The sequence below is a fragment of the Nuphar pumila genome, chromosome 7 (genome assembly GCF_984573655.1).
Source record: "Nuphar pumila chromosome 7, dmNupPumi1.hap1.1, whole genome shotgun sequence".
Lineage (NCBI taxonomy): Eukaryota > Viridiplantae > Streptophyta > Magnoliopsida > Nymphaeales > Nymphaeaceae > Nuphar > Nuphar pumila.
This window is the reverse complement of record NC_143255.1, coordinates 4148687-4163528: the sequence shown is the minus strand read 5'-3', so window position 1 is coordinate 4163528 and position 14842 is coordinate 4148687. Positions and strand designations below refer to the sequence as shown.

Below are 14842 nucleotides of genomic sequence, written 5' to 3'. Positions count from 1 at the left end.
CATTTTGCTAAATCACCCATTGGAATTTAGATTAGTTCCCAACAGCTTTTCATGCACTCAAGACATTGTTTCTTGCATTAAAGGCCCTTAATTAATGGTTATACTTCCAAATTTCCTTTTGCAGCTCTGTCAACAATTTTGATTGAGTTAACCTTAAAATATCTTGTTTGGTAGTTGGCTGTGACTGAAAATGTGGTTATAGTTTGGTAAATGCAGATAAGAATACATCCCAATATTTGATCAGTTTGATACACTTAGTTGAGCAAGCCAAATATGAGACTCGTTTAAATTACTTGGGAGTTCAAAGACAGAATATATAGGCCTCTGTGTGCTTCATGGAATGGAGAAGCTGTTCTCTAAGAGCTGTATCACAAGGAAACGTATCACATTTTGGCTGCGTGTCCCTGGTGATACGAGGGACTACATACAAACACTGATTCATATGGCTATTATTTTACCAATTTTAATAAACTTTATTATGTTAATAAAAACATTTAAGGTGTGTTGGGCTGCCAAGAGACATCATATTCAAAAAATGAGTGTAGCTGAGATGCGGATGCTTAGATGGATGTGTGGAAATACAATAAGAGATAAGATTCGGAACGAGGAGATACGTAAGAAGGTAGGTGTTGCACCCATTGAAAATAAGATGCGAGAGAATCATTTACGGTGGTTTGGACATATTCGGCGAAGGCCTAATGATGCTCCAGTTAGAAGGTTGGAGAAATGGGAAAATAGATTAGTTAAAAGAGGTCGGGGTAGGCCTAGGAAGACTTGGATGGAGATGATCGGAAAGGATATGAATGCTTTGTACCTCACCGAGGACATGGCATTGGATAGAAATGATTGGAGGAAAAGGATTCATGTGGAAGACCCAAAATGATTTTCTTTTTTGGTTCATATCGCTAACCCCAATTGTTTTGGGATGAAGGCGTAGTTGTTGTTGTTGTTGTTTATGTTAATAAAAACATTTTTAAATCTTAAAATATCAAAAATAAATTGTTACTGATTAAGAAATAAAAAAAATCTGTGCCCTCGTGTTCCATTTTTGAAAAAATCTTTGAACTTGCAAGTTGAACCTGCATATCGTGTCCTAGCTTCCACCTATCTTTTTATCACAATCTGAAAGTTCACATAGTTTGATCCATCACATCAGCATTCTAACATAAATGCAGAAGGAATGAGACCTTTTTAACTGATATTCAGGGATGTCTTTTCCTAAATTTGTGGGACATGAGATACATATTTTGGTCTAGTTCAAATTGGGGACCTTATATTCCATGAAATGGCTTATGACTGCACTAACAAAACAAGCTAATAGCGTCGACAAGGGCTCTGCTCATCTGGTAAGTGCGACTTGTGAATGTCACCAAGTTGATGAGACGTCACAAGTTCAAAACTCAAGGGTGCCATCCTTTGCTGCAAGGTCGAAGCTGGGTGTACTCGCCAGTGGACAGGGGAGAGACCTCAAGGGTTTTACCAATCAGAGGTCAGCCAATGTGCAGTCGGTGATGTGTGGGAGGAGGGTGTTCCTTTGGACTCCTAAGACAGTTAGGTCTATTTAAGGGTGTCAATGGGTCAGGTTTGACCTGGACCCCACTCATACCAAACCCTATAGGGTAAGGGTTTGGTGATAATTAAGAACAACTAGAATCTGGGTCGAACCCAAAGGGTCCGATTAATATATGGAGCCGAGTATGGTTTGTGAAATTTCATACCAGACTCGTGCCTGACCCTAGTTCCAATTAAGATCCGTAAATTTTCAACGTAAAAGTGATAATTTTTTTTATTTTACCTGGTATGTATGGGACTGGTTCATGTAATCCTTATAGGATATGGGTATGGTTTCTCTTATGATGGATCCAATTAGACTTGGGTCCGGACCCAATACCATAATCTCAAATGAGATTTGGGTTTGGTTCTACTTGAGTCCAAACCCAACCCGACCAGTTGACACCCCTAGTTCTAGAGCGAGATGGTATACCCTTGTCTAGATACAGTCAAACGCATCATGCTTGGTCAAACCCAAGTTGGGTAGATGAACTCAGTGAAGCCTTAGTTGACCTAGAAAGCATCTGAGCAAAGACTAGCTTCTCAAGTCATCCAAGCTCAGGCGAGAAGACCTGAGTTAACATCTAACTTGTGAGGTCATATATGCTAAATACCAAGTTCATGAATAACGACAGTTTTGATCTCTCTCTCTCTCTCAAATGATCCAAACTGGCTCTATAGTAGGTGAAGTCAGAATCTCTACCTATGGGGCTGGTAGACATGCTGAAGGAAACCAACATAGGGGCTCGGTTCATTCTTGTGACCCAGCTTGAGCTGATGGCAAGCCTGAGTTAAAGAGCCAAACCTGAGCTGGCTCATTAACCAAAAAAAAAAAACATATATTCTAACACTGAAAATAGTAGAAATTGGACTCTGAACCTAAAGAGCTAAGCCCAAGTCGGTTCATTTACAAAATAGCTGCATTGTTTCAAAGCTGTAAGCAGAATTTGAACTCCAAGTTTATTGCTTGCATGCCAAACACTTCAACTATAATATAAAATATATGTAAAATATATTTATTACTAAAATAATGAGCTTATACGAGCCGAGCTGAGCTGGATACTCGTTGTTCTTGTTTGACTTGCCCGAGCCTATTTCACTTCAAACGAGCACTTTACGAGCTGAATATGATCCAAGCCTTGAGCAACTCGTTTCAATTCCCAGCCCTAAGGGCAGACTGAAAGTGTAGGTGCAACGTGAACTTATTTTCAGGTTAACACAAATCGCATGCGTCTTCAAATAATTGCCTGGCTTTAAGATCTTATGGGAATCTTTATAATGTCAACGACAGGAAATCTAAAACATGATTTGCTATCGTATTGTTGCATAAAATTATGATTTTTTTAATCAAGAACCTTTAGTGCATTGTGGATACTATTAAACAATCCGCCTACAAATCAAAATATGATCTAATATGTGCTTTTAAAGAATTAAACAACTTAGATCACATCCATAGCTATGATTACAGGAATATACAGAAACTGTCAGAGAAACATGTTCTTATTAGGGGGCGTTTGATGGCACCCAGCTTTTGGTTTTTGTGCCCTATCAAATGGAAAAGAAAAAAACTACCTGCTTTAGGGGACGTTTGGAAGTGAGAAAAATGTATGAAAAGTGATACAAGGTAGAAAAATCGGTAGGAAAACCGTACGGTTTTCCAGCCTCTCCAAACGAGAGACAATTTTTTTTCTAAAAAGTGCACTTTTGATAGAAAACATTCTGAGAAAAGTGGAGCCTCGAGGAAAAGTGGAGGAAGGCTCCTACCAAAAAAATGGTGATTTACACTCACCACCGATTTCACCACATCTCACCACCACCCACCATCACAACCTCCTAGAAAACCGCTCTTCCCATGATGATTTTTCACAATCCATCACCATCGATCATCCATCTCACCACCACCACTGTTACCCACCTCCCAAAAAATTGAGCTAAAGAGAGCAATGAGGTGCCATGTGATTGCACTCGATCCAGACTCGAGGACGAGAAGCAAGGCATGATGAGCCTTTCATGCAAACAGTGTCTTGCAATTGACGATGGTATGACTTCTTAATAATTAATTACTTTTGCCTCAAGGAAAAATATCTACTTAGGCCTAGTTTGTTTCATGCAACTTACATGAGAAAGTACTGAGCTGATAATTCTGTTGTATTTTTTTTCATCATAAATATAACAAACATCAAATCATCATTATTGAAAGGTGCTATGCCGACATAAGTGGGCCTTAATATTTTCATGAACTACTACTTTTTATGTGTAAATTCATTAATACTTTCCCTCGTGTGAAAGTTTTCATCACTACCCCAACTATGATTTTCCACCACCATCCACGATCAACGGCCCTCCCTATGATGATTTTTCACCATCCATCACCACTATTCATCTCACCACCACTACCACCCACCTCTCTAAAAATCTCCCTTTTCATCACCACCATCCATCTCTCCACTACCCACCTTTCAACTGCGCCGGAGAAGCTCAACCACCACCCTCTCCTCTCTCTCATTTTTTTTAAGATTTTTCATTTTATTTCTCATGCTACCTAAACAAGTGAATTTTTTTCATTTAGAAAAATTATCATATCAAAACTTGTCATAGGCAAAATTGTATTTTTCTATGTGAGTTTTTCTTGCTTCCAAACATAATTTTGCAATGGCAGCGTCTCTTTTTTGAAGAGACCCAGCAACTTTTTCCTTTAGTTGAAGTTTTCTCTGGAGATAATTTCATCCCCAGTCAAACAAGGTGTACAACAAAGTAACGGCATGGTTAATTTTAATGTGAACCCACATTTAGATTGAAACTTGGGATTGATGTGGAGGTGTTGGCACAGGTCTAAATTGCAAAGAGTCCTCATAATCCTTGAATTATGTTAATCTTTGAAAATTTGTAAGAATATGAAGTTTCTTGTAAAATCTAAGACCCAAATTCATGATTTTACATGTAAAAAAAGATCGAATCCGAACGTCTGGTTTGGAGATCAGAAGCCAACCCATTGTAGCATGCAGATATGCTCAGATCCGGGTCAGACCCAGGTGTGTTACGTACAACATACAACCACTGGGCATGTGGATCGACCCCGGTCAGAACCAGACCATTTGGGCATTTGGAGTGGGAATTAGATCTGGACCCATATGGGCATTTGAATCGATGCTCAAAAGCAAGGTTGTTAAATGCGATGAGGCGAAGCGAGGCGTTGAGCTTGTTATGAAAGCGAGGCGTAAGCCTCGAGGCGTTGAAGCGTAGGCTTCATGATCAAAATAATAAAATATATAATATTAATAAAATAATGAAAATTTTAAATAAGAACTACTAATAAACGACAATATAAAATAAATACTACTTTCCTATAATTAACTCGTATCATTCATTGATTTTAAATGGTTGATGAAGAGTATTTTTTTATGAGATTGTTGCACATTATATTCCTAAGTTGTCGCAAATTGGTGCAATTATCAAAATTGCATGAATGTTGCTTCTACTGCAACAACAATTTTTGTGAGGATTACAAAAATTAAAAAAAGAAAAGAAAAAAGAAAAACAACAAAATTTGTACATTAAACACCTGATGGCCCTCCATCAAGCCATAAGCCTCACAACTGACAGGCTTGTCCATAAGATGGAGGGTGATCAGGTAACATAGTTCCTGAGAGTCGCCTCTTAACTCTAAAAAGAGGAATTGGGGAATGAAACTACGCAACTGAAGAAAGAAGCAACTAGTTGAAACTAGAACTAGATCTTTATCAGTGCCTCACTAACTATTTTAACGAGATGCAAGAACAAAAAGAAGTAAAAACTACCGAACATTGAAACATGGATTGAACCCACCGTATTTCAAATTAACAAAATATGCATCAAAAGAAACAATAGCTACAGATTATGAACTGAGATCAATCACGGATTGTTTGTTACAAACCATAAAGGGGAATTTTTAAAATGAATATTTTCTTTCAAGCAATAAAATTGAGCTTAAATTCTATTATAAGAACCATCCTCCGACCAACATACAATAAATCTGGATAGCTGCAAGACAAATTACTAAGATCCCACTAGTTCCAATTCAAAAGAAAGCCCCACAGTAATGCCTAGTATACAACTGAAAATTCGAAAAAGGAAAATCCCAACCTAAAACCCAGTATTCCTAAACTAAAAAACTAAAAACATGCAAAATGTTCAAAACAAAATCACAATTCATAGAAAGCAAACAAATCAAAGCAAAAGATAAGAACGGGAGTCCCGATCAGACCTGAACCCGATATTTCACGGCGAGACTGGCGATGGTGTCGTTGTGTTTGAGGCGGTGCGAGACGGTGAAGCGCCGTAGCCGATTGTCCTGCCACAAGGCATCGGAGGATGGGATCTCGACGATCTCTTTCAGCTTTCAGGGGGATCGGAATGATCGGGTCAGAATCTCACAATCGGAGGAAATACAGCGCCGGAGTCGGCAGACGCCGGTAGCTCGTGCGAGGTTGGCAAGGAAAAGGCGCTCAAGGATGCTCCGAAGGACGTCCGACGAGGTTAGGGCGGCGAAATTGGAGTTCATCTGAGAGATGACAGCGGAGGACTCACCGAAATCCGTAACTTCGGTGAGACAAGGGTCAAAAACATACATCACAACTCCAAAATATAAGAGAAGACGACATGAAAATGTGCAATGTTTGTAAATCTGATGCGTACGCCTTAGAAGCGAAGCATGCTTCGATGCGAGGCGTACGCTTCACCCATGTAAAGCGTACACTTCGAGACTCAAATGCCTCACAGCAGCGCCTCGATACTTTTTGCTTACGCTTTGCCTCTAAGGCGTACGCTTCAGGTACTGAGGCGTACGCCTCTCACAACACTGATTCTTTCTTAATCTCTTTATGTGTTACATTGAGATTCCAATATAGCTAATGTGACATGAGGATAAGGAGTCTGGATCTTATGCAACGACTTAGCATCTTTATCATTTTGATAAAACCGACTCTACACTAGACGGTTTGTGCACTCTTCTCTCAACAGAATTATCCTTGATCTTCAAGGAAGACATTTTCCTTATCTGGCATTTCATCAGGACTCTTAGAAACAATTTTCCTCAATGGGACTATGATGGAAGAGTCTGGAATCGTAACTCTAACAATTGTAAGCACTTGGTGAGAAAGGGAGCATTCCTTACTTGGGTAGGTAGAACTCCTTGAATGTGCTCTTTCATTCATAAGCATTATTATGTATTCACTTTTGAGCAGTGTTTTGAGAGGCGTACGCCTCAGTATCTAAAGTGTACACCTTAGAGGCGAAGCGTAAGCAAAAAGTATCAAGGCGCTGCTATGAGGCGTTTGAGTCTCGAAGCGTATGCTGCCTCGCATCGAAGCATGCTTCGCTTCTAAGGCGTACGCATCAGGTTTACAGACATTGTACATTTTCGTGTCATCTTCTCTTATATTTTGGAGTTGTGATGTATGTTTTTGATCCTTGTCTCGCCGGAGTTACGGATTTCGGTGAGTCCTCCACTGTCATCTCTCAGATGAACTCCAATTTAGCCGCCCTAACCTCACCGGACGTCCTTCAGAGCATCCTTGAGTGCCTTTCCCTTGCCAACCTCGCACGGGCTGCCGGCGTCTGCCGACTCTGGCGCTGTATTTCCTCCAATCGTGAGATCCTGACCCGATCGTTCTGATCCTTCTAAAAGCTGAAGGAGATCGTTGAGAGCCCATCCTCCGATGCCTTCTGGCAGGATAATCGGCTACGGCGCTTCATCGTCTTGCACCGCCTCCAACACAGCGACACCATCGCCAGTCTCGCCGTGAAATATCGGGTTCAGGTCAGATCGGGACTCCCGTTCTTATCTTTTGCTTTGATTTGTTTGCTTTCTGCGAATTGTGATTTTGTTTCGAACATTTTGCATGTTTTTAGTTTTTTAGATTAGAAATACTGGGTTTTAGGTTGGGATTTTCCTTTTTCGGATTTTCAGTTGTATACTAGGCATTACTGTGGGGCTTTCTTTTGAATTGGAACTAGTGGGATCTTAGTAATTTGTCTTGCAGCTATCCAGATTTATTGTATGTTGGTCATAGGATGGTTCTTATAATAGAATTTAAGCTCAATTTTATTGCTTGAAAGCAAATATTCATTTAAAAAATTCCCCTTTATGGTTTGTAACAAACAATTCATGATTGATCTCAGTTCATAATCTGTAGCTATTGTTTCTTTTGATGCATATTTTGTTAATTTGAAATACGGCGGGTTCAATCCATGTTTCAATGTTCGGTAGTTTTTACTTCTTTTTGTTCTTGCATCTCGTTAAAATAGTTAGTGAGGCACTGATGACGATCTTGTTCTAGTTTCAACTAGTTGCTTCTTTCTTCAGTTGCGTAGTTTCATTCCCCAATTCCTCTTTTTAGAGTTAAGAGGCGACTCTCAGGAACTATGTTACCTGATCACCCTCCATCTTATGGACAAGCCTGTCACTTGTGAGGCTTAAATTTTGATGGAGGGCCATCAGGTGTTTAATGTACATATTTTGTTGTTTTTCTTTTTTCTTTTTTTTTTTAATTTTTGTAATCCTCACAAAAATTGTTGTTGCAGTAGAAACGACATTCATGCAATTTTGATAATTGCACCAATTTGCGACAACTTAGGAATATAATGTGCAACAATCTCATAAAAAATACTCTTCATCAACCATTTAAAATCAATGAATGATACGAGTTAATTATAGGAAAGTAGTATTTATTTTATACTGTCGTTTATTAGTAGTTCTTATTTAAAATTTTCATTATTTTATTAATATTATGTATTTTATTATTTTGATCATGAAGCCTACGCTTCAACGCCTCGAGGCTTATGCCTCGCTTCATAACAGGCTCAACGCCTCGCTTCGCCTCATCGCATTTAACAACCTTGGAAAGAATCTCTATTCGTGAGTTTAAAATAGAGAGATATTATGGTGGACGTAGGTTTTACTGTGTTTTATTTTCATTGTCTGAGCACTTGTTCGTTTTAACAACAAGGGTGTCTTTAAATCCCTCCAAAAGCAGCTTCGTAGAAAAGGGGGGCCGGGCCAGACACGGTTAGTGATTTTGGGGGCTGTTTTCTGCAAGGAAAGTGTTTCCCATGTTTGCATTGCACAGTGGATAGTACGGAAATGGCATAGGTCCCAAGGCATTTCTGCGCAACATAATCCAAACACTTCTGATTTCCAAGGATCCCCCTTCACTTCCACCAATCCACATGACTCTTGCTATATTTTCTTTTCAACAATTTCATTTTTGTATGAGCGTTTCTCATACTCCCACTCAAGGGAAGCCTCTTTTCTTTGAAAGGACCACTTTGAGGGGAAAGTGATCGTCTAGGGAGAGGTATGAACCCATTTTCACAGCAAAACTGCTTTTTTAATTTATTATGTAGGTCCCACTATATATTTTTCATAAAGATAAACATGTTTGTTTCACCGTTTGTAGAAAAAAAAGCCTATTTCTTATGAAAGAGAGCTTTTTTCATAAGAAAAGTAGGAAAAGCGTGAGACAAATGCCACTTATTGAATGAGCTCTTGAAGTGCATTTTAGATGAAAAAAAGGGTTTACTATATTTTATAATTTTCGCCAATTTTGGTATGGTTCTAGCGGAAGGTAGGCATATTGTTTTTTGAGGGAAAACGTAGATGAGATAGGCTCCAGTGATGTAAAATGACCTTTTTTTTTTATGATTCAGGGCCGATACCGATACTGACAACATTGTGTCTATCATACAAATTCAAAGCAGGATTAACCCATTGATAGTCTAACTGGGAAACGGATAATATTGGATCAGGACAATTAATACAAAACCCTGTTAGTAACCATATTGCAATTTCATTACTAAAAAACTACAAAGAAACAAATTCAAAACCAACCTTATAACTGCTACTGCAAAGAAAATTACAGCATTTGCATGTATGGGATATATATGCTTTTTAAAATTGAAGGCGGGAAACAAATACGAAAACCAGACAGCTGATTTCTACTAATGCATGTCAAAGTTCTGTAAACTATAGTTTCTACTGCTAAACCAAATTCAATTCTCCAACCATAATTAACTACCTAGTGGACATATACAAAAACGGTTTCCCGTCAACCGGAAAACTACCAAACTGCTAACAATAAGCTATGCACTGATCTTGGCAATCGAAAGAGCAACCGCCACCGCCACCGCCACCACCACCATACGGTCCGGAGGAGCTCCATGAAGAGAAACACTTGTTTGGGCATGTCAGCTTCACGTTGTAACAGGGTCCAGGATCTTGACAGACAACTGAAGGTAGTTCAACCCCGTGGCCGTCAGAATCACCACCAAGGCCACCCCATCCTCCACCAAATCCGCCTCCCCAAGGGAACCCACCATAACCACCACCATAGCCACCCCAACCTCCACCAAATCCGCCTCCCCAAGGGAACCTGCCATAACCTCCGCGACCACCGGCACCATAGCCTCCACCGCCACGGCCACTATAACCACCGCCACCACCGTAGCCGCCACGACCACCATAACCACCGCCACCACCGTAGCCGCCACGACCACCATAACCTCCGCCACCTCCATAACCGCCATAATAGCCTCCACCACTGTAGTCAATGCCTTCCACAGCATGGCGGCCATCTACTCCCGGGCCACTCCGGCGACTGGTTTTCTTCCAGAGCTCCGACTCGAGAGAGCCGGAGCTGCCGGTTTCCAACATCGGCGAAACGGCAGCCTGATCGGAAGCATTGATGACGGCCAGAAACGCTAGAACCAAGAGGGCTTCAATCGAAGATCGAATGGAGCCCATTTTCTTGTGTCTTCAACTTTCTACCAAGAAAGTACCACAATGGTTGGTTTTTTATGTGGGGGTGTCTTGCTTCAAAGGCGGTGACTCCAAAAGAGGTGGTGATGAAGATAAAGATAAACACCCATGATACACTATCTTTTATCTCTTTATGGGAGGGTGGGGGAGGGTCCTCATGGTGGGAACTATACCTTGGTCTGTCTCTGTCATGGCCGATTTTTACCACGGTTGGGCATCTTTCCAATGTCTTGATGCTTTAGGTTCGGGTTGAATATTGCCTGAATCTTGTTCGCTTGTGGGGGAGGTTGTTTCCAGACCTTTCTTATGAAAAAGTCCCTTTTTCATAGGAAAGAGTATATCTATTTGACTCTTTCTAAGGTGGGTAAACAAGCACCTCCATGAACATATGTGGTGGGACCCACATATTATGTCACGAAGATTTGTGGACAACACGTGACCAATGTTTTCATCAGAGATGTCAGAATGGTATCGGACTCTGAATCAATTTAAGAGGGAATTGGCCGATTCTAATTCTGAACTGAGTCGGCCAATTTTTAACCACGTCCCAAAAATGTTAAAATAATATTAAAAAGTAAAAATATTAAAAAATAATTTATACTAATTTTAAAAATATTTAAAAATAAGCCAAATCAGTTTAATTTCATATCATTTTTTGGCGGATATAATACAAATAAGCTATTTCAGGCTTATTGGCAATGATAACATTACATGTGACTAGGGGTGTCAACCGGTCCGGTTTACCAGGACCCGACCCAAACCTTATAGGGTTTGGATATGGTGACAAATAAGAAGACCTGATTAAGACCCGGGTTGGTATCCGAAGGTCCAATTAATACATGGATCTGGGTATAGTTTGTGAAATTTTATACCAGACTCGAGCCCGACCCGAGTTCCGATTAAGACTAAGAAATTTTCAATGTAAAAATGATAAAGAATAATATTTTACCGGGTATGGTTCAGGTTTGGGTCATGCAGTTCTTATTGGATCCGGGTATGGTTTCTCTTATATATTAGACTCGGGTTCAGACTTGCTAACATACCCAAAAATCTGATCCAAGTCTTATTTCACCTGGATCCGAACCAAACCCAAACCGTTGACACCAGTACATGTGACGTGGGTTTGACTCTCAAGTTTGAAATATTTGCAAAAAATAGGACAACCACTCATGTCATATTCATAGATGCATGGTTGGCAAACCGGTTGACTCGATTAGGTTCGAGTGAATAAGTAAACGAGTACCCATTTAAAACTTACTGGGATCATGACAAAACTCGTATGGATAGTCAATTTATGTATATATTCCTATCATTTCAGCCATGTATCGATGAGTTTGTCAAAGGATGCCTTTAACTTCTTATGATAGATGTCACCTTCTTGAAAGAAAATACATAGGTATTTTGTTGTTTGCCTATATTATTGATGCTTCCGATGATACATTTTCTGTAGCATTTAGAATGGTTGATAAGGAGTCGAAGAAGTCATGAAAATGGTTTTTGAGGCATTTGAAGAACTAAATAAATATCTATGACAATGATAAACTGAAGGTTAAACAACAGTTGGTAGTTATCTCAAATAGACACAAAGAGCTTATGTATGCTGTCCCATGCATATGACATAACTGTAATTATGGATATTGCATGAAGCACCTGATTGAGAACTTTTTAAAGAAATTTGGTGCACTACTTAGTGCATACTGGTGGTGTGCCGCCAAAACACCCATGAGACTACAATGCCATTTTTTATATTTCAAAGATACGTGAGTAAAGTGAAGAAGCATATAAATATGTTGATGATAAGATAAAACCGATATATTGAGTTAACAATCATTTTTCTGCTAGAAGGTACGAGTTGTTAACTTTTAATATAGCATATTGTTTTAATTTGTGGATTCTCCCTATACGTGACAAGTCTTTAATCTCACTTATTGAGAAGCTTCATCTAATGTTGAAACTTTACGAGAAAAGGACTAATAGAGAGAAAATGAATGACAATGTGGTACCTGAGGTAATTACAAAGATTAAAGAGCATAAAATAGAAGCATAAAAGCTACACATGGTAGTAGTGCATTGCCTCCATCGTTATGAAGCTCATGACCGAAAGCATGACTACTATGTTGATCTTGAGAGTATGTAATGATCTTGTGAAGAGTGACAAGTTATCGTGATTCCTTGCGAGCATGATATCATATGCATTTTGTATGACAAATTTTCGGATGATTATTGTGACAAGTTCTATATATTTGAATCATATCAGGCTGCATATGTTAATTATCCTTGAGACAATGAAATTTGAAGTTGTTTGTTTTTTGTTTTTTGAGGATAATGAATTGTATATATATAATAGGGAATGAAGTTGTTTGATTCTTATTTTTTTAGTAGAATGGATTATTTATATAAAAGAAGAATGAATTGTGTATCTAACATGGAATGAAGTTGTTTGATCTTATTTTTTGTTTGATATGTATTGTTAATATAATAAGTGATTGAATTGTTTATTAGAATCAAATGTGTATAATGTGTATATAACAGAGAATGAACATGTTATGTAACTGATGATTTTCACATTATGAAGGAATTTTGCAAGGTACATGCAAATTTTAATTTATTTTTTATATAAGAAAGAAATTTTGGTAAATGCGAATTTCAACTTACTTTTTTAAAATTAGAAATGAATTTGGCCTCGATATTGTGAAATTTTTTAATTGCATTGCACCGGTATTGCGAAAATCTCAAAATTCCTTTTGCAAGAGATTTACCAAAAATCGCTGGAGCGGGTCAAAATTTAGGGTTTGCAAAAATAAGGCATCCGAATGCAAAAAAATGGCTGAGAAACAAAGCATATACTTTAACAAAATGAAGTCACTCATACATTGCATTCATTTTATTTTTTTAGAAAATAAAGTCGCACATACATTACATTTATTGCATTCTTTCATGAGAATACTGGTTCAAACTGCATCTTTAATCGAGAAAAAACATAGCATTCCACTCATACCACGTGATCGGATGCTGACTATGAGATACATCAACTTTTGTATTTATAGAAAGAAAATACATTTATCCAGCTATCATAGTTTGTTAGAGCAGATGACCTCAAGAATGATGAATATCTCACCCATACCACGTGATCGAATGTTGATTGTAGATTTCATTTTCTATCTCACCCATACTATAAGATGCCTTTATCGAAAAAAATCATTGTCGTTGATTTTTTGTCGATGAAGTGTCGCCGATCTTCTCACCACTGATGTTTGGTCGAGAAAAATGATCATAATTTCTCACTGGTTGGAGACCAAAAAAAACGTAGTTTCTGTGAAACCCTAGCTTTGCTTTTAGAGTATTCATAATTTTTTTTTGTAATACCAGTGCGATAATTGTTCTGAATTTCGCAAGATATGAGCTTTCGCAACACTAGAAAAGTTTTTTGCAACGTTCATTATGAAACTCGTCACGAGTTTTGCAATTTGTTTGAAATTTTGCAAACCTTTTTAGAATTTTGCAACCTCAGATGCGATTTTGTTGATGAGTTTTATGAGTATATTATTTTAGTGTCGGGATGCACAAAAATAAAAAATTCGCACTTGCGAGGGGTAAAAGCGACAAGAAAAATTTAAGAACTTGCAATATTGTTCATTCGGTGAATTTGGTAAATTATGGGCATTTTCAGAAACATGTTATTTTTGTCTTACAGTGCGATCATTTTTTGTAAAAAAAAATTAATCCATCCAAGTTGACTCGCCGAGTTAAATCGAGTCACTAGTCAGTTCCAAAACAATTTTTGCTCAAGTTTGGGCCAACTATGCATACGTGGGTAGAGCCCACAAGCATTGTTATTTGTTAACTTGTGATTTGTGCCTCGCACCTATTTTGGACGATATTAAGTTAGACCTGTCAACTGGAAAGTTTAAGTAGGTTGTCAAAGACATGACCCAAATTAAGAAATGAAAAAATGACTGTACTATATGACAAAAAATGAGATGTTTCTTGAAATACCTTACAATTTTTGAAATTTGTTTGATGTTCAATTTTTATAATTTTTTGGCTTTAAAAGAACTATTTTGCCCTTTACACAAGCAAATTTCTTCAAGATATGCAAATTTCTTGCCAAATATGCAAATATGCAGATTTTTTTCCTATCCTAAATGTGTGAATTCTCTCTTAAATATGTAAATTTTCTCTCAATTATGCAATTTTTTTTAAATATGCGAATATGTGCTTTGTCTCTTAAACATGTAATTTTTCTCTCAAGTTTTCTTCCTAAATAAGTGATTTTTTTCATAAACTGGCAGGATAAAACTTTTTATTTTTATTTTTTTTGGTTAATTCAATGGAAAAAACGGCACATTGGCTGGCCTCTCATTGGTAGAACCCTTAAGGTCCCCCTACCCACCAAGGAGTAAAGCCAACTTTGACCTTTCGTTAAGGCATGCCACCTATTTTTATTTTAAATTTACATGGAGAAACCACCCCCATGATCATAGACCTAGATGCAAT

The 14842-nt window shown here is 38.2% G+C and overlaps 1 protein-coding gene across 1 annotated transcript; it reads right to left on the bottom strand.

Annotated features, from left to right (window-relative positions):
- Nucleotides 1-9414: 9414 nt before the first annotated feature.
- Nucleotides 9415-10447, bottom strand: LOC149830918 (uncharacterized). Its single transcript, XM_090011917.1, has one exon. It carries the CDS (start codon nucleotides 10328-10330, stop codon nucleotides 9659-9661), a length of 672 nt encoding a protein of 223 aa, XP_089868043.1. The 5' UTR covers nucleotides 10331-10447; the 3' UTR covers nucleotides 9415-9658.
- Nucleotides 10448-14842: the final 4395 nt, after the last annotated feature.

Excerpts from the sequence above, each read along its gene's own strand:
- LOC149830918 (XM_090011917.1), bottom strand. The coding sequence starts at position 10,330 with ATGGGCTCCATTCGATCTTCGATTGAAGCCCTCTTGGTTCTAGCGTTT.